The sequence below is a fragment of the Mirounga leonina genome, unplaced genomic scaffold (assembly GCF_011800145.1).
Source record: "Mirounga leonina isolate KUSES-001 unplaced genomic scaffold, KU_Mleo_1.0 Mir_150, whole genome shotgun sequence".
Lineage (NCBI taxonomy): Eukaryota > Metazoa > Chordata > Mammalia > Carnivora > Phocidae > Mirounga > Mirounga leonina.
The window spans coordinates 23,516,604-23,536,241 of record NW_023270374.1 but is presented as its reverse complement, the minus strand read 5'-3'; the positions used below and the strand labels follow the sequence as shown (position 1 = coordinate 23,536,241).

At 39.1% G+C, this 19,638-nt stretch overlaps 1 protein-coding gene across 5 annotated transcripts in view; it reads left to right on the top strand.

The window, feature by feature from the left end:
- Positions 1-1,338: 1,338 nt before the first annotated feature.
- Positions 1,339-19,638, top strand: part of TPX2 (TPX2 microtubule nucleation factor) — a 57,247-nt gene continuing 38,947 nt past the window's right edge. For 3 of the 5 annotated variants that reach the window (XM_035006069.1, XM_035006067.1, XM_035006064.1), the window contains exons 1-4: positions 1,417-1,646; positions 4,048-4,160; positions 14,255-14,431; positions 16,281-16,403. In XM_035006069.1, the coding sequence (XP_034861960.1) occupies positions 14,326-14,431; positions 16,281-16,403 (229 nt within the window). In that variant the 5' untranslated portion in view covers positions 1,417-1,646; positions 4,048-4,160; positions 14,255-14,325. Of the gene's footprint in view, positions 1,393-1,416; positions 1,647-4,047; positions 4,161-14,254; positions 14,432-16,280; positions 16,404-19,638 lie in introns of those variants that run through there. The other 2 variants (XM_035006065.1, XM_035006066.1) reach the window with 2 other exon arrangements.

The following is a 19,638-nucleotide window of genomic DNA, read 5'->3' as shown; positions in this document are numbered from 1 at the left end:
CTACCTTTGCATGTCTTTTTTTTTAATTTGAATATCTAATTGGCTTTATTAAGTGATTCCTGAATTGGGCAGCATCCCATCTAGCAAGTAGAGGGGAGTCCCCATTTGCATTATCTTTAATGGCCAATTTGTTTCTTCTTCTAAGAACTGCCCATTTCCCCCATTTTTTTCCTATTGAGTTTTTGTCCTTTTCTTACTGATTCATAGACTTTTTAAATTTATACAATTAACTATACTTTAAAAATTACGATAATTTAAAAATATGTTAATGTTCATGAGAGCTAGTATGGCAGTCACCCTCCTTCCCCATTATTTTTCAAAACTCAGATGCCACATCTTGTGCTTTCCTCTTCTATAGAAATTTTAGAATCAACTTGGCAAGTTCCAAGACAAAACCTATTGCGAATTTCATTGGAATTGCCTTGAACTCTTCATATGGAAAATTAACAGCTTTACAATATTGGATCTCCCCATCCACTAATAAAGTATGTAATCTCCTTTACTTATTTTTATAGTTATTTAACTAAGTTTTACAGTTTTTAATTTTCAGATAAAGGTCTTAGGCTTTTTTTCTTAAACGCTGTAGTTTTTATTACAGTGATCTTTTCCCCCCTTGTAACTGCTATTATTTTCTGACTGATTGTTGATGATGGACAGGACCAGACGTCCTTAATTCAAATTCCACCTCCTCTATTTATTTATTTTAGACAATTCACTCAACTTCTCTGAGCCTTTGTTTTCTCTTCTAAAATACGAGGATGATAAAGCAAGAGTCGTAAATGGAATTGAAAGGGAAAGACCAACCAATCATAAGCCGCGGCTTTAAGCCGGTAATATCAGGGCATGGGCTCAATAAAGACTTGGAGAGACTCCTTCACGGTTGGGAGAATAGCTGAGGGCGAGTCTATGTTGTATGCAGGGGATTGTATTAAAACTCGAATTCCTATGAACATACAAAGCACCATGCGCCACTATAGGAAGAATAATAAAAAATTTTCTTTCGTGAAAGTTTTGGGGAGGTCCAGGTGCGCGCCGTTCTGTTACCTGAAACAACTCCTTATCTCTTCAGTTGGTACCACCTCTCCCGAATAATTTGGAGTCGAGCATTCTGGGCTTTGTAGTAACTTCCTTATTAGAGTTGTTTCAAAGGGCACACGCAGCTGCATGAGACTACATTTCCCAGGAGTCTTCCGGGCCGGTTGTTTGCTTGTCCCTCATCCTGACTTCCGGCGTCCGTGCGATCCTCTGGGCCAATCCGGAGGCTAAGGATTGCCGGTTCCCGCACTGTGATTGGTGCATTCGACTAGAGAGCCTGGGTTCAAATTTTCAACGGTACTGAATGAAGTCCCGCGGCGGATCTTCCGGGCGCTCGGTTGTCAGAGCTGAGGCGAGGTGAGCACTGGGGAGAAACGGGGAGCAGCTGGGGCGCGGCCTGCCCTTTCTCTGATTTTTGAACGGCTGGAGGTCGCCCCCAAGCCCGTAGCGCCTCCAAGCGCCTCTTGACACTGGCTTCTGAGGCGGTCGTATTGTGTGGGCGCCGCCCTGGCCAGGCGGAGAGGGAGCCGGGCATCGGACCACCCTTCTCTTGGTGACAGGATTTTCCAGTGAAGTGTGTCCCGACCGAGACTAGCGGGCTGCATCTGGAGGTAGAGGCCGTGGGAAATAGGGGGAAGTAGGGGTTGCTGGAGGCTGTAAGCTAATAACGGTAACTATCATTGTTACCACGCACAGATGAGATAAGCTTTCACTGGACTAAGCACTCTGCGTGCGTTTTCTCACTTAATTATCGCACAAAGCCAACGAAGCAGGTGCTATTCTTAGTCCCACTTTATAGAGGAGGAAACTGAGGCTCACAATCTAAATTTCAAGAAATGGGTGAAACAGCAGCCCCGCCCTCAAGAAGTGTGGCTTTGGTGGAGGAAAACAGATGTGGTCACAGACAACTACATTTACAAAGTACTGTGTAGGATAGAAGGGTAATAGATAGGGTGTGAGAACATAATTGCGGGACTTAAATTCCAATTGGAGTTGTTTTTCTGTTTGGGATTTAAAATTCATCCTGTTTATCCGTATCTGCTTGGCCCTCACCCTTCGTAACGAATATCTAGGTATTATTGCCTTTCTAATTTTCTGTCCTAGAACATTTATAGATTGAAGAGGAAAGGAAAAGTGTGAACCAGACTATAATATGGTAGGATTGTTTTGCCCCCTTTTTCTTGATGTATGGTTTCTTTGTCTCACATACAGTTTTCTTCTCGTAGTTAAGTACCAAGGGCTTGCCCAATCAGCCCTGCTTAGGACCAGACAGCATTGAGTGCTCTGCTGATTTTGCTCTGAGGTCATCCTTGATGTACTCCTAGGTTCATTCAGCTTTACCTTGTCTTGACATCCTATGGCCTTTCTTTGTATTTGTCTCACTCATCGGATGTCAGAATTTGAACTCTTTACTGCTACAATAAGGATATTCTTGTGTTGTGGCCTCAGTGTATCATACGTACCTTGTCAAGCCACCCCTATATCACCCTTGGTTGTTTTGGAGTAGCACTCTTGGGTGTGTTAGCTCAGTATTAAGTTACCACTCTCAGGATAAAAATTTTTGTGGCTCCCAGCTCACTTAGCTAATTAATTGACTTGAGGGTGTACTGTGTGCTCAGATTGGTGTTAGATACTATGGATATTCAGATGTATGATGTTCTCATGGGTTTTCTGGTATGCTTGAGGACAAAAGACTGATTCAGATTGACAAGTGACAATCTGAACAAGATATGACAGCATTGGAGTACTCTAGTATTATGTATTGTAGGTGCCCTGGCAATGTAGAGGTGAGGGAGATCAATGAGGCTTAAAACAGGCAAGGATGTCTTTGTGAAGCAGATGGGACACAAACTGGCTCTTGATAAGCAGAGTTTGGTTAGACAAGAACTAGAACAGTCTTGGTGCACGGAAATTGCCCACTTACTATCTGCTGAATTGGATAGGCAGGAGGGCATTATCTAAATTGACTACAAAATTGCAGGTATAAAAAACTGCATGTATTCAACTAGGTTGGTAAATTTGTTTAAACTTTTGGGGTGCCTGGGTGGCTCAGTCGGTTAAGTGTCTGCCTTTGACTCAGGTCGTGATCCCAGGGTTCTGGGATCGAGCCCTGCATCATCGGGCTCCTTGCTCAGCAGGGAGCCTGCTTCTCCCTCTCCCTGTGCCGCTCCCCCTACTTGTGCTCTCTCGCTCTGTCAAATAAATGAATAAAATCTTAAAAAAAAAAAAAAACTTAAAAACTTTTAATAAAATAGGGTTGTTTTGGCCAGCCTTATGCTTAAGTCTGTGTATTCAAAGCTTAATAAAGTTAACTTACCCTACATCTGCAATTAAGCTTTTCCAGGAGACAGGATTATGTGGGAAAGTCCTTCATTTTTTATTTTAGTGCCAGGAGATGTTCCGAAGTTTTTCTATATCCCCTACATATTTTTTTCTTCAGCCTTTCCTGAGTCTCTTCCCTAATTCTTTTTGAATTGCTGGGGAAGGAAGGAAGAAAGAAGAGATCTAAATGCCCTTTGGCAAACTGAATTTTCTTTGCCATGAGTAAAGTTAGGAAATAGAATGACCACTGGGAGACTGATCAGCCCAAACAATTCTATGAATAGGTCTGTATTTGAGACAGAAACCTAGAGATCAGTGGTTCAAGGTACTTTTTTTCATATTATAAGTGTGCCTACTATTTGTCCTGATGTTTGAATAGAAGTGTACCCTATTACCCCTTGGTGTCAGTGTTCCTAAATTGCAGATTTTGGAAAGGTCGTTTTAAAATGGGAGTATATAATATTAAAGACACCACGAGACAGCATATGTATAATCAAGAAACTTAAGCTGAAACAACAATTAAGTTTGGCATTTGGGTAGATTTATGCTATTTAGACTTTAGCTCTCAGAAGCACTCTTTGGTTTTGAGAGTGGGTATCCTTGCTGTTTTGTAGCCCCTTCCTATTCTCTGCTTACCATTTTTACTACAGAGAACATGAACCTGTTATATCACCTTTCTCTTTCTAATAGGTTCTTGATAAGAAGTATTTGCTAGACTTCAACATTTCAGAAGAGAGGTGAAAAAGTATATTGCAACTCTGAATCAAGCCTGTAGGCAGGTGGACTGATAGATTAAACCACAGGTAAGGCTATGTCCACAGTGAGTTACATTAAAAAGGAATAAGAGGAACATTAATATATTACCATCAGAAGTGTTTCATGTATCTTCAAAAGTAACATTTTGGAAGAAAATTTATTTAATACGGAAAAGCAAAAGAAAGAGCTATCACTCACTATCCTACCTCTCAGATAAACTATTGCTAGTATTTTGATAGATTTCTTTCCAAATTTTTCTGTGTGCATATTTGGTTTTAAAAAGTCATACACTTCGCGCCTGGGTGGCTCAGTCGTTAAGCATCTGCCTTTGGCTCAGGTCATGATCCCGGGGTCCTGGGATCGAGCCCCGCATTGGGCTCCCTGCTCAGTGGGAAGCCTGCTTCTCCCTCTCCCTCTCCCCCTGCTTGTGTTCCCTCTCTCACTGTATCTCTCTCTGTCAAATAAATAAATAAAATCTTAAAAATAAAAAGTCCTACACTAAAAATTTTCATTATTTTTTTCAACTTAATAATTAGGTTATGAACATTTTTTCATGTCATTAAAATTTGCTACAACTTTTATTATTTAAAAGATTTTATTTGTCAGAGAGAGAGAGAGAGAGCACGTGAACAAGCAGGGGGAGCAGCAGGCAGAGGTAGAAGCAGGCTTCCTGCTGAGCAAGGAGCCCGATGCGGGACTTTATCCCAAGACCCTGGGATCATAACCTGAGCTGAAGGCGGACACTTAATCGACTGACCCACCTAGGCATCCCGCTACAACGTAATTTTAATGGCTATGTGGTATTCCATTATATGGTTCTGCCATAGTTTTTTATGCAGTGAAATCATTGGTCAAAAGTTTATATATATATATATATTTTTAAGATTTTATTTATGGGCGCCTGGGTGGCTCAGTTGGTTAAGCAACTGCCTTCGGCTAATCTTAAAAAATCTTAAAAAAAAAAAAAAAGAAAGATTAAAAAAAAAGATTTTATTTATTTATTTGAGACAGAGAGAATGAGATAGAGAGAGCATGAGAGGGGGGAGGGTCAGAGGGAGAAGCAGACTCCCCGCCGAGCAGGGAGCCCGATGCGGGACTCGATCCCGGGACTCCAGGATCATGACCTGAGCCGAAGGCAGTTGCTTAACCAATTGAGCCACCCAGGCGCCCCTAAAAGTTCATATTTTTAAGACTTGGGTATGTAACACCAAACTGCCTCATAGGAAAATTATGCTGATTTACATACCCACTTAATAGTGTATATTCACTATTCACACAGGTACAAATTTATATTTTAAAAATATGTGATACATTCACATGGTACAAAAATCAAATAGTATGAAAAGGTTTATAGCTAAAAATCTTCTTTCAACCCTGTCACTAGCTACCTCACTTCCTGGCATCCCATAGGTAATCACTTTTTGAGGTTCTTGGGTATCTGTGTATCTACATCCCAAGAAGGATACCCTTTTGAACGATATAAATCTTTACGAGACTGAGTGATTGAGATTTCACTAGGAATGTAACCTCCTGCTGCCCAACTGTCAACCCTTACAAACTCTTTCAGCTTGTTACTATTGAAACAGCAGGGCGCCTGGGTGGCTCAGTTGGTTAAGCAACTGCCTTCGGCTCAGGTCATGATCCCGGAGTCCCCGGATCGAGTTCCGCATTGGGCTCCCTGCTCAGTGAGGAGCCTGCTTCTCCCTCTGACCCTCCCCCACTCATGTACTCTCTCTCTCTCATTCTCGCTCTCTCAAAATAAATAAATAATCTTAAAAAAAAAAGAAAGAAAGAAACAGCAGAACACTTTGATATCCTACAAAGATTTCCTGATATTCTACAAAGATTTCCTTTTAGTATTCTACAAAGATCTGTGTCATTATTTGGTTTGAAGGTAAATGGCATCATTGATTTTTATCCAGGTCTTATTAGTTGTATAAGAGCAGTTTAGGGTTTATAGAGTTGTATGGATAAATTAAATAGAACTGAATTCATAATCCATAACTCACAAGTTTGGGAGAGAGATGATAAAAAATATATGTGCTTGAGGTTTCTGGACAGTGATGAATTACAACAAGTGTCCATGTGTCCTGTGCTGACTTCTGAGTGCTTGGACAGTGAGGAATTGTCATTGGATTTTAAATTGACCCAATTTTGGAAGCTTCGTGGATCTGTTTCTGTAAACAGATCCAATTTCAATGTAGAAGTTAGCAAACATAAATGTAGAAACACAAAGTCCATTAACTTCCTTTAGACTTAGTTTGTGACTTTGATTAACAGTTAGAATTGCATGCTGGATTATGTTGCCATTTACTGACTCGTGCTAATCCCTTATGTACAAAAAAAATGTAGGTGTTTTTTCCCTGGGTAAGATGAAAATAACTCAACTCTATTTAACTTGTGGTACGGTAACAGGATCTCTTATCCCTTGTGAAAGTAGGAGAGGGTGTGCCTGGGGAAATGGCACCATTTGGGATGGGACCATTTAACTAATACACTTCTAATCTTGACTTATTCTTACTCTGTTTATTATATTACCAGTTAACTCATGATTTTTCTTCCAATAGAAATAGGTACAATGCAGCTCACAAAATGGATAGTGAAGTGCTTGAGAGCATCTGTCACACCAAAGTCTTTGTTTTGTTTAGGAGCTGCTAGTCTACTATTCCATCCTTGCTTAGGATGCACCCTTTTGCAGTTTTCTCCCACCTCCTCTGAACCTGCACCTTTTGATTTATAGAGGTTGTCAAGTCTAGTTATTTTTGGTTTGAGAGTGAAGAGGAACAGGACATGATGGAGGTTAATTTCAAAAGAATGTGGAAACAAGTTACATTGCTTCTTTTGCAATCTTCCTCAATTAAGTGCTTTTCCCACATTTGTTTCCCCTTTTCATTTATCTCTTTCTTTAGAAAAAGTCAATATTCATCCTTAGCTTTTGTTGTTGTTGTTCTTGTGCATATCTTTTTTCTTTTTTTTTAAAGATTTATTTATTTATTTGACAGAGACACAGCGAGAGAGGGAACACAAGCAGGGGGATTGGGAGAGGGAGAAGCAGGCTTCCCGCAGAGCAGGGAGCCTGATGTGGGGCTCGATCCCTGGGATCATGACCTGAGTTGAAGGCAGACGCTTAACGACTGGGCCACCCAGGTGCCCCTCTTTTTTTTTTAATTTTTGACTTGAGTATAGTTGACACACAATGCTATATTAGTTTCAGTTTATAATATAGTGATTCAGCATCTCTATAGGTTATGCTATGCTCACCACTGTCTGTATCTTTTAGGCATCACTTCCACCAGGTACCTTTTTCTGACCCTCCTGGTCCCCTTCTCTGCACTTCCATAGTGGCCGTGGTTTTTCCCCTGTTGTAGCAAGGATCACCCTCTATCCCAATTGTCTGTGTTCTCCACTCAAATATGAGTTTCTTAAGGGAAGAGATTATATGTATCCTTTTAGTCTTTGTTTTCTGGAAACAAAAATGAGCTGTATGATATGATGATGGCTCTTATTAGGCAGTTCTAAAAGGAACCTAAGTAGTTCATAATATGGGAGAGGCTTTTTCCTCAGTTCTGTTGTAGGATTATTGGTCTGAAAGAGCTATTTCTTCACTCAGAATGTTTCTAGTTTTGCAGGAGTCTAGAGCTATGGTAGATTCAGATAGTTTTGAAATGTGAAGCTGATTCTCTTGCTTGGCAGTCTTATTTGTTTGGGGGAATGTGGTTGACACATGTGCCTTTTTTCTTTCTTTTTTTTTCAGTGAGACCTGTTGACAGAAATTCAATCTTGATTAAGGGGTACAGGAAGGCATCCAGTTCCCATCATGCCTGGGGCTCTCTCATTTAAACAGTTGGCCCAGGCCCTGGTCTGTTCCATTTCCCACTAGGCCTTGTGCTTTTTAATTTTTGAAGGTTTCACATTTTCATTTTATTATTTGTGGGAGAAGCAGCGTGGTGAAGCCAGCATAACCCAGTAGTTACTTTTGGTTTTGTTCATGTACTTGTGCTATCACCTTTTCTTGAAGAGAGTCAGACTTCTCAGTAGATATATATTTCATTTACTTGTTCCCTTTTTAGGGGGATTGTGGGGGTGGTCTCCTGAGTTGGTCATACTAGACCAAAAGATAACTTAAAAGAAGCTTTTTTAAAAAGAGGTTATGTTAGAAAAATAGTATTTTGGTTTTAAAATTTTCACCTAAATAAAGATTAGGCATATTTAGTTTTGAGCCCCTTGCCTTTTGACTCCCATCAATCAAATGCACTCTTAGACCTCAGAAGATATCCCTCCTTCTGATTGCTTAAATACCCTCTTCTTTGTCTTTTACTCTAGAATATCCACTGAGAGGTTCAGACTAACTTCCATCTTATGTAAAGCAAAAACGATGTGCAAGAGTACAAACTAAGAAAAAGAGAAATTAAGGGGTGGTGTTTTACTTTATGGGATGATTCAGCTCAGAACTTTCCCAGTGTATTTAGAATAGGATTCTTAATTTACCAGTATTCTTTTATGAGCAGTTTGTCAGGGATGTTTAGTTTTATGTAAAGCAGAGTTAATTTTTGCATTTGTCTGACAGATTAGTATGATTTGGTTACCTCTCTCATCTTTGAGGTAATGTTATAGGAAAAACCTGTGCATTATAGTGACTCTAGATTTTGGAATCTCACAGACCTGGTCTTAAAACTCAACACTGCTACATACAAAGTTGGTAATCTTGGAGTGGCTTAATTACTCTGAGCCTGTTTCCTTATTTGTAAAATGGTGATGAGGATATATATCTACCTTGTATATTGTTAATGAAATTTAAATGAGATGATTTATGTCAAGTGCCTGGTCAAGTACTTGGCCTGTAGTAAACAGTATTTGGAAGTTATTATCTACAAATGGTTTTATCCCTTGTTCCTTGACATTTCATATTGATCTACATAAATATCTTTTAAATAAATATGAGAGTAAATAAATAAAAACAAACAAATGCATAAAAATACACACACATACACGCATGCACACACGCACAAGGGATGCCTGGCTGGCTCAGTTGGTAGAGCACGTGGCTCCTGATCTTGGGGTTGTGAATTTGAGCCACATATTGGGCATGGAGATTACCTAAAGAAAAAAGTTAAGTAAATATGAGAGGTAGTGGATAAGGACACAGCCTTTAGGGCCTATGTGAGTTCAAATGCTGGCTCTGCTACTTCTTAGCTGTGTGGCCATGAACAAGTAGTAAATCTCTCCTTGCCTCAGTTTCCTCATCTGTAAAATGAAGATAATAACAGTGCTTACTTCATAGGATTATTGGAAGATTTAGTGAGTTAATACATTTAAAATACAGTCAACAATGTCTGGCATGTCATAAGTACTCAATAATTAATAGCTATTATTATTTATAACTTTTTTCAAGTTTATATACTTTTATTAAGTCAATACCCAGGAGCATTTTGTTTTTATACAGAAACATTAAAAAAAGAAAGGATGGATAACATATGGGTAAGTGAAGTTAGTAGCCAATTTATAGACCACGTAAATGGGAAACCTTATTTCCAAAATCAAGAGGTTTAGCAATTATTGCTGGATTACCAAGAGTACATAATAAATAAAAAATTCCAGAAATCCTAGTGACTTACGGACTGTAAACACCAATGTAGGGGGAAATAAATACTGCTTAACTAGTTCTTTAAACTGAAAATGTATGTGTTTATAAAACATATTCAAAGAGTATGAAAGTTCCTATAGTGGAAAGTCTTTACCTGACCCAGAACTCCTAGCTCTCTACCCAGACCCAAAGACCGTTAACACTATTATGTCTCCTTCCGCAATAGTCTTATGTGTGTACCAAGGTATATATGAGTATATATTACCCCTTTGCTTCTTTTTTTTTAAAGATTTTATTTATTTATTTATTTGAGAGAGAGAGAGAGAGAGAGCATGAGATGGGGGAGGGTCACAGGGAGAAGCAGACCCCCTGCTGAGCAGGGAGCCCGATGCGGGACTCGATCCAGGGACTCCAGGATCATGACCTGAGCCGAAGGCAGTCGCTTAACCAACTGAGCCACCCAGGCGCCCCACCCCTTTGCTTCTTTTTAACATGAATGGAAGTATGCACTTTTATATTTTACTTTTCTTAATAGTTCTTGAAACTCATTATGTACATATCATCACATATGCAAAATTACCTAGTATTAAAGTTACTTAATATTTTATTATATGATTGTGTCATAATTTATTCAACCAGTCTTCTACTGGTGGAATTTTGGTTTTTAGTTTTTTGGCTTTTACAATACTATAGTATTGATACAATACTATAGTATTGTATACAATACAATACAATACTATAGTACTTTTACATTTGGCAAGATCTATCAAAAAGAAAAATGCAGTTACCCTCCCAAGAGGGTAGCCATGTAGCTCCATAATTAAAAAAAGAAAAAAGAGTGTGAGGGTTAAATTTGAATACTTTCCAGGTGGTTTTCAGTAGCATGCTGTGGTGGAAATCATGATTTTTAGGAAGCTAAGTGGGGTTGTTGCATATTACATTCCTGCCTCTTCCCTCCCCCAACTTTTTCATTACATTCCTGCTGGGAAGTGTTCCCAGTGACCTGGGTTAGGCATTAAGATCATGGGAATCCAAGATTTTCCCATGTCTTCCAGCATGTTTGTTCACAAGAACAGGAAAACTTATTCCTTGCAGCAGGGGAATTTTAGCCACTGTCAGTCACTGGGGAATCTTTCAGTGAGGGTCCTTTGAATACAAATGTGGTCAAGGAGAGGAGAGGTATCAGTAGGTCAAAAGGCAGTGATAATATCTTATAGTAGTATATTTTATAGCACTTGAAATGCTTTCTCATTTGTTTATGGGAAGTAGGTAGGCAGAAAGGTAGAGTGACTTGCCTGTTATCATCTACATCTAGTAAATGACAGAGACAGGTCTAGAATTCTGGACTTCTGTGTTGGGATTGTTTTGGGCTCTAAGTGACAGAAAATGTCACTATAATGACTTAAACAAAAGGAGTATTATTGTCTGGAGGTAGGTGGTTGCTGATATTTGATCAATGGTCAGTGGCTCAGCAATGTCAGGGCCAATGTTATTTTCTTGGCCATCCACTTATGTGCATGATAGCTGCACTCAAATAACCTTCTGAATTACCCCAGTCCACTGAGAGAAGCTACTAAAATACTGGCCCAAACCACTGAGCAATGAAGTTGAGTGTAACTAATTTCATGATTTATCTCAGAGTATAGGTATAGTGGTATAATATAAAGAAAATGAGCACTGAAAGTTATTAGTGCCCAGAATTGGTGATGGTTTGGGGAATTGGCATACCTCTCTGGTAATATAAGTGATTATTGCTCTTTTGAGGAACATTTTCACAGTTTGAGTCAAGAGCCAGCAATTCCATTTTTTTTTTTTAAAGATTTTATTTATTTATTTGAGAGACAGCACAAGCTGGGGGGGGTGAAGGGTCTGAGGGAGAGGGAGAAGCAGACTCCCCACTGAGCAGGGAGCCCAACACAGGGCTTGATCCCAGAACCCTGGGATCATGACCTGAGCTGAAGACAGATGCTTAACTGACTGAGCCACCCAGGCATCCACCCCCACAGCAATTCCATTTTTTTTTTTTAAAGATTTTATTTATTTATTTGAGAGAGAGAGAATGAGAGAGAGCACATGAGAGGGGGGAGGGTCAGAGGGAGAAGCAGACTCCCTGCCGAGCAGGGAGCCCGATGCGGGACTCGATCCAGGGACTCCAGGATCATGACCTGAGCCGAAGGCAGTCGCTTAACCAACTGAGCCACCCAGGCACCCAGCAATTCCATTTTTAAGAATTTATCTTAAGGGTAGGATTATGGATGTGTACAGAAATTGAGCTATAAGGATATTCTTCTTCTTCTTTAAAAATTTTATTGAGAGAAAGAGCACACGAGAGAGAGAGAGAGAGAGAGAGAGAGAGAGAGGGAGGGTACTTGCATGACAGGGGGGAGGGAGGGGCAGGAACAAGAGCAGATTCCCTGCCTAGCGGGGAGCCTGACACGAGGCTCGATCCCAGGACCCTGGGACCATGACCTGAGCCAAAGGCAGTCACTCAACCAACTGAGCCACCCAGGCAACCCTGGATATTTTTCTAGTAGTATCTTTAAAGTGAAAATATTGGGAAATGCCTAAGTAAATTATGGTACAGCCATCAATTGATAAAATGTCTATATGTATTGACATGGAAAATGTTTACAATATATGAAACAGATTCATATATATGTGTATATTTATATATAGAAAAAGAATGAGAAAGAGATAGACTGGAATAGTGTGATATTGTAGATTATTATTTTTTTAATAAGAGTTTTTTTGTGATCTAATTTCCTTAATGAGCATGTATTTTTATAATAACATAAAGGCTTAATGAAGGTACTTAATTTAATAAATGTGTATGCAAGTGATTACTGGTATCTACTTCTCTTCCAAGATACAGAATACTTTAAGTACATGTTGTTCCTGGATGAAGACAAGTGGCTCATTGGGTTTCATAGGGAAATTATTTGCCAGTGAGTGTGTCCTTCAGGCTGTTTTTCAGACTACTTCCAGATATTTTCTTAACCATAGAGGGCCAGAGTGGGGGTTGACTTTAAACCTACACAGGTTTCTATAGGACAGTGTAGAACTTTGTACACAGGAGTAGGGATGGGCCCATATCTTTGACTAGTTCCTTTGACCTAATCTGCATGTTGTGCCTTTTATGTTTTGTTTTGTTTTTTTTTAAGATTTTGTTTTTAGCAATCTCTACACCCAATGTAGGGCTCGAACCTACAACCCCAAGATCAAGAGTCACATTCTCTACTTACTTAGCCAGCCAGGCACCTCATTTTATGTATTTCTTAAAGTTTTTCTCTTCATGCCCAGGAATAGTATTTTTATGAAGATATTTCTTTTTTTTTTAATATTTTATTTATTTATTTGACAGAGAGAGAGATAGCGAGAGCAGGAACACAAGCAGGGGGAGTGGGAGAGGGAGAAGCAGGCTTCCTGCCGAGCAGGGAGCCCGATGTGGGACTCGATCCCAGGACCCTGGGATCATGACCTGAGCTGAAGGCAGACGCTTAACGACTGAGGCACCCAGGCGCCCTTATGAAGATATTTCTAAGGAAAGAAAGCCTGTAGTTGGCAAAATGTATTGAGCTCTTACTATACATAAGATACTGTTCTAAGCACCTTGACAGATGAGGTATACACAAGTGAGTAAAATCCATCCTTGACTTCAGGAACTTACAGTCTGCTAGGAGAGTCATTTCCATAGTTAACTAATATAAAATTGGATGGTAAACAAAGCACTATGGCTTTGGAGAGGCAACAGTTCATATGATAGGTGGAAACTGGGAAAGTTTGTAGAGAATTGAATTGGACTTTGAATGATGAATAAGATTTTAGTTGGCAGGTATAAAATTTAATGGTGTGTTTCAGAAATTGGATTATTCAGGGCAGAGAGAGAGAGTAAATTGGATGTGGGAGAGGCTAGAAGTGAGAAAATGGTAGATTGAGGGAAAATAAAATAATGAATGTAAAACACCTAGTATGGTGCCTGCCTGGCATGTTGTAGGTACTCATCAAACTTTGCCTCTTTCTAATTCCAACATATTTATCTCAAGGAGTGTCTTCAAGTTACCAAAAAAAAGTTGACTTTGGGGTGCCTGGCTGGCTCAGTTGGTAGAGCATGCGACTTTACATCTTGGGATTGTGAGTTCGAACTTCACATTGGGTGTAGACATTGCTTAAAAAAAATTTTTTTTTAAAGATTTTATTTATTTGACAGAGACAGCGAGAGAGAGAATACAAGTAGGGGGAGTGGGAGAGGGAGAAGCAGGCTTCCTGCTGAGCAGGGAGCTGGATGCGGGGCTCGATCCCAGGACCCTGGGATCATGACTTGAACTGAAGGTAGACACCTAATGACTGAGCCACCCAGGCGCCCCACTTAAAAATTAAAAAAAAAAAAAAAAATCTTTAAAAAAGAAAAGTTAACTTTTAGTTTGGTTTGAAAAGTAAGGCAACTTGTCCAGGTCATTTTCAGAATTGCAAATGCAGTAGTAAAAGTAAAGTAATTGCTGGGGAATCAGTACCTTAGATTAATGTGCAACCAAGTTTCTGAACCATTTCTTTCATTAGAACGTGATCTGTTGAAAAAAGTGACACGAGTACTGGGAAAAACCTGCTCTTCTGTGCCAAGGCAGGGGACGATGTCACAAATTAAAACTTCCTATTCCTATGATGCACCTACGGACTTCATCAATTTTACCTCTTTGGATGATGAGGAAGATACCCAAAACATAGATTCTTGGTTTGGTAAGTGTCTGCTCTCTCTGGCCATTTTAAGGGTTTGTGGCTTGCTTTGTTCTGAGTACCTTTCAAAAAATAGAAGGAATTGCAAGAAAATAACTAAAATATAAATTCTTTTTTATACCAAGATAGTTTATCATCCATGATATGATAGAAATAATTGAAATGCCCAGTGTTTTGGAAATGGACTATCGGAACAAATCAATACTTTTTGCAGTTAAGAATAAGTATTAATCTTTAGGGATATATGGGAAAATCCAGGTGAAACAAAGTTGAGTGAAACTCTAGGGCTCAAAACATGTCTGTAGTGATGGCAGCCACATAAAAACTTGCTCTACTGTCACTGGGCACAGAATGTAATATTACAGCTAGGATATTGACTTTGATACAATCTACCTATCTTACTCAGATTTCCTCGGTTTCACTTGTACTCATATTCATTTGTGTAGTAAGTTCTATGCAATTTTATCACCTGTGTAGGTTTGTGTATCCCACTGTCAAGATATTGAACAGTTCTAACATCACAAGGATTCTTGTGGTGCTTTTTTGTAACTACAGTTATCTCTCTCTTGCTTCCCTTTACCAATTCTTTTTTGGTGGGAGGGATTATGGTTCTCAGAACCCAATCCCCAAACAGATGAGATTGCCTGATGTTGGGCCATATGATTTGACACAAACTCTGACACCAGTCCAACAATAAATAAGGATGTGGTTATGTTTTCATATTACTTTGGAATAATATGGTGAGGCCACTGATAGATATATCAGGCTAGTAGTTCCTGGGATCTCTTCATTTTATTCTTTCTCATGTCCTTATCCTCTGTATTAAAAAAAAGTCAGTATGTGATGGGAGAAAAAAATGAGTCCATTGCAGCTGCACTTACTACTAATAATGCAGTATCCAAATGTGATGGTACATGCCATTCTCTTCTTTAATGGTATGCAGTGGGGATCCTGAGAGGAGGGATCTGTTGGAAGTGGTGTTGAGGAAAGGTGGAGAAGGGGGCCAGCTGCCCTACAGGGGTGTTCCCTGTGTCTTTGCTTTACTGAAACCCCGAGAAAAGTCTGGGTTATCTATTTCTTTTTCTAAGTTTCTTTAAAAACAAAATAAGAAATATTAGTACAATGATACTATTAAATATAATGTAGAAGAAAAAATTATCCCACTATTCTTTCAAAACCACCTTAGTTCTAATATATTATTTTCTAATTCTCTTCCAAATAATCATCTTTTTACAGAGTGCAGTGGGGGTATGCATGCACGGTGTTATTGCTGGGGCTCACCACATTCCTGAAGCTTCTGTCTATTGGTAGGCTGTTGGTAGAAGAGACGTTTCACTGCTTTGGGCTAACTTTTGGGCACAGCAGAACCTAAGATAAAATTCCTTGAGAGAGCCCTAGGTCTGTTCCATCCCCACACACCCACCTCTTGCCACTCCAGCTGAAGAAGAACCTCAACTCAAATAGACCATAAGATGTCCCTTGTAAGCCCTGCAGATCTTAATGGCTACAGTTTTCTTTAAGAGGAACATGATGTATTAGGTCAGTTCATACTTGTATGGTCCAAATGTGTATCAAGCAAAGATAAGTAGCTATTCACAATGCAGAGTCTGCACTTCTTTTCTATGATACATTGTTCAGTGTTGCCAGTGTTTTAGTGATAGTTTTGATAGTTTTTATAGTCTCTATCTCTGACGTATAATGTGTACTCATTTCCTTTTGATCAGTAGACCTTTGTTTGTACTTGCCAAATGAATTAGAAGTGTACGAGTGGAGGGCTTTAGGCCCCATTTTAAGTGCAGGGTACTGATTTATTTTGCTTCCTTGCTGATTGTGACACTTAATCTTTTCACAGAAGAGAAGGCCAATTTGGAGAATAAGTTTCCTGGGAAGAATGGCATAGCAGGGCTTTTTCAGGGCAAAACTCCTCTGAGGAAGCCTAATCCTCAGCAAGCTATTGTCACACCTTTGAGACCAGGTAAGAAAGATCATCTTAGAAAAAAGGTCCTTGGTAGAATGGTGGAACGGTATATTAAGAGCCTGAGGGATCTGGGGGAATTACCTAAATGCTGTATCCTTTGCTTTATTATTGGTGAAGTGGGCTAATTCATTTTATGGTGAATGTGACACTAATGATGCTCTATACTTTTTTTTTTAATCTCTTGGAACTTAAGCTAACATCCACTTTTATTGCCAGATATATAATTCTTTTCTTTTTATGACAAGATTTAACCTAACCTGAGTCTGACTGGGAAGAAAAAAGTAGGAGAGAAGAATGTACTGCTTGTCATTGTACAAGGATTCTTTGAGTCATGTATCTGATTTTAAAAGATAATTGACATTTAGACTGGTGGTTACTAAGTCTGCAGATTATTGTCTGATCAGAACAAAAGAAGCATTTTTAAAGAAATCATAAATACTTAAAAATGATTCTTTTTTAAAATAATAGCTATATTTAGATATAATTCACACTGTACAGATCACCTGAAGTTACGTTTCAGTGTTTTTTATATTACATTCATAGAGTAGTTATACAACCATCACCACAATTAATTTAGAACATTTGCAATTTACTCTTATAGGTAAATCTGAAACTGGCTTCAATTAGACCATTAACTAGAGGAGCCGTACCAGGAAATAGCTGTATTTTTAGTGAACTTGGCTAGTTTATAAAGTCTAAGCTGCTAGGATGACTTTCAAATAATTAATTCATGAGGACAGATGACATCTGTTGAATTTGGGATCAAGAGAAGGACCCTGAACTTTTGCATCCGTTATCTTTCTTGCAGAAGGGATTAGAACTGTATGGCGTGTTTCACTTGACATGCTTGGAATGCCTGTGGCCTGAGTGCTGTGTCCTCAGGTGAATTTCATTCGTTCATTATGTGGGGCAGATTTTCTGTTGCTTTGGTGGTCTTTGTGCTCTTCTTGAATTGAAAGAATATGTAATACTACCTAATTTGTCAGTTCAAGACTGTTTTGTCAACAGTGTGCCCCAAAGCAAGAGACTTCTGCTGGGCCTGTCATGTGCCAAAGACCATGCACATTGCTTACATGCATGCCCCTTAGGCCCCTCAGAGTCTGTTCTTTCATATTACGTATTCTCACCTGTCTATTAGTGTTGTTTCCTCTGCCTCTTAATATATCTGAAAAGTTCCTACTCATCATTCAGGGTCCAGCTCAAATACCCTTTTTTCTCTAACTGATTTCCCGTATTTGTATTCCCGAAGTTGTTTTCATACCTCTATTTTAATTTCAATTTCCTATTGTATTGCTAATACAAAGACATACAATTAATTTTTGTATACTGATCTTTTATCCTGCTACCTTCTAAACTGACTTATTAGTTTTAGTAGCTTTTTTTATAGATTCCATCAGATTTCTTTTATTTATTTATTTTTAAAGATTTTATTTATTTGAGAGAGAGAGTATGAGTGAGGGGGGAAGAGAGAGAGAGAGAGCACAAGCTGAGGGGAGAGGGGGGAGAAGCAGACTGCCTGCTGAGCAAGGAGCCCAATGCAGGACTCGATCCCAGGACCCTGGGATCATGACCTGAGCCGAAGGCAGACGTTTAACCAATTGAGCCACCCAGGTGCCCCTAGATTCCATCAGATTTCTAAATAGATGATCATGTCATCTGCAAATATGCCTTTTATTTCTTTTTCTTGCATATTGCACGGCTAGAGCCTTTAGTAGGATATTGGATAAGAGTAGAAAGGGTAGACATGCCTGTTGTTGCATTTAGGCTTTCACTATTAAGTATGACATTACTTAATGGAGTTGGGGTACCTGGGTGACTTAGTCAGTTGAGCATCTGAATCTTGATTTTGGCTCAGGTCGCGATCTCAAGGTGGTAGGACTGAGCCCCGCATCAGGCTCTGCACTCAGCCCGGAGTCTTCTTGTCCCTCTCCCTCTCCTTCTGCCATCCCCTCCCCCAACCCCTTGTGTGTGCATGCACGCCCTCTCTCTCTCTCAAATAAATAAATAAATAAAATCTTTTAAAAAAAGTATGATGTTAACTATAGTTTTTTCATAAATACCCTTATCAGGCTGAGGAAGTTCCCATCTATTCTTGTTTTGCTGATAATTTGTAATGTATGCAAGATTTAGTCAGATTCTGCTTGTATTGAGATGATTATATGATATTTTTCTCTTTTTTTGGTCTGTTAATACGTTGAATTGCACTGATTTTCCAATGTTAAGCCAACCTTGCATTTCTGGGATGAATCCCAATTGGTTATGATGGTATTTTTATTTTTATAGGTTTTTAGGTTCAGTTTGCTACATTGTTGTTGAGAATTTTTGCTTATATTATTCATGAGGGATATTGGTCTGTGGTTTTCCTTGTGATGCCTTTGTTTGATTTTGATAGAGTAATGCTGGCCTTACTTTAAATATTCCCTTCTTTTCATTATTCCTGGAAGAATTTGCATGGAATTGATACTACGTCTTAAATATTTGGTGGAAGTCACCATTGAACCCAACTGGATCTGGAGTTTTCTTTGTAAAAAGGTCTTTTTTTTTAAGATTTTATTTATTTAGGGTGCCTGGGTGGCTCAGTTGGTTAAGCGACTGCCTTCGGCTCAGGTCATGATCCTGGAGTCCCAGGATCGAGTCCCGCATCGGGCTCTCTGCTCGGCAGGGAGTCTGCTTCTCCCTCTGACCCTCCTCCCTCTCATGCTCTCTGTCTCTCATTCTCTCTGTCTCAAATAAATAAATAAAATCTTAAAAAAAAAAAAGATTTTATTTATTTATTTGTCAGAAAGAAAGGTTTTTAACTACAAATTCAATTTCTTTAACAGATATAGGTTATCTCTTCTTGAGTGAGTGTTGGTAGTGGTATTTCTACTAGTTCCAAGTTACCTAAGTGTTATTTAGAAGTGTGTTATTTAATTTCCAAATATATAGGGAGGGGGATGGTTCTAGAAATCGTCTCTGTTACTGATTTCTTGAGGGATTTAATTCCACTGTGGTTAAAGAACATTACTTGTGTGACTTGAATCCTTTTAAATGTATTGTTTCATGGCCCAAAATATGGTCTGTCTTGGTATATGTTCTGTGTGCACTTCAAAAGAATGTGTATTCTGCTGTCATTGGGTGGAGAGTTACATAAATGTCAATTGGGTCAAGTTGGTTGATAGTGTTGCTCAAGTCTTCCATTTCCTTATTGATCTTCTATCTAAGTGTACTATCCATTATTAAAAATGGGGAT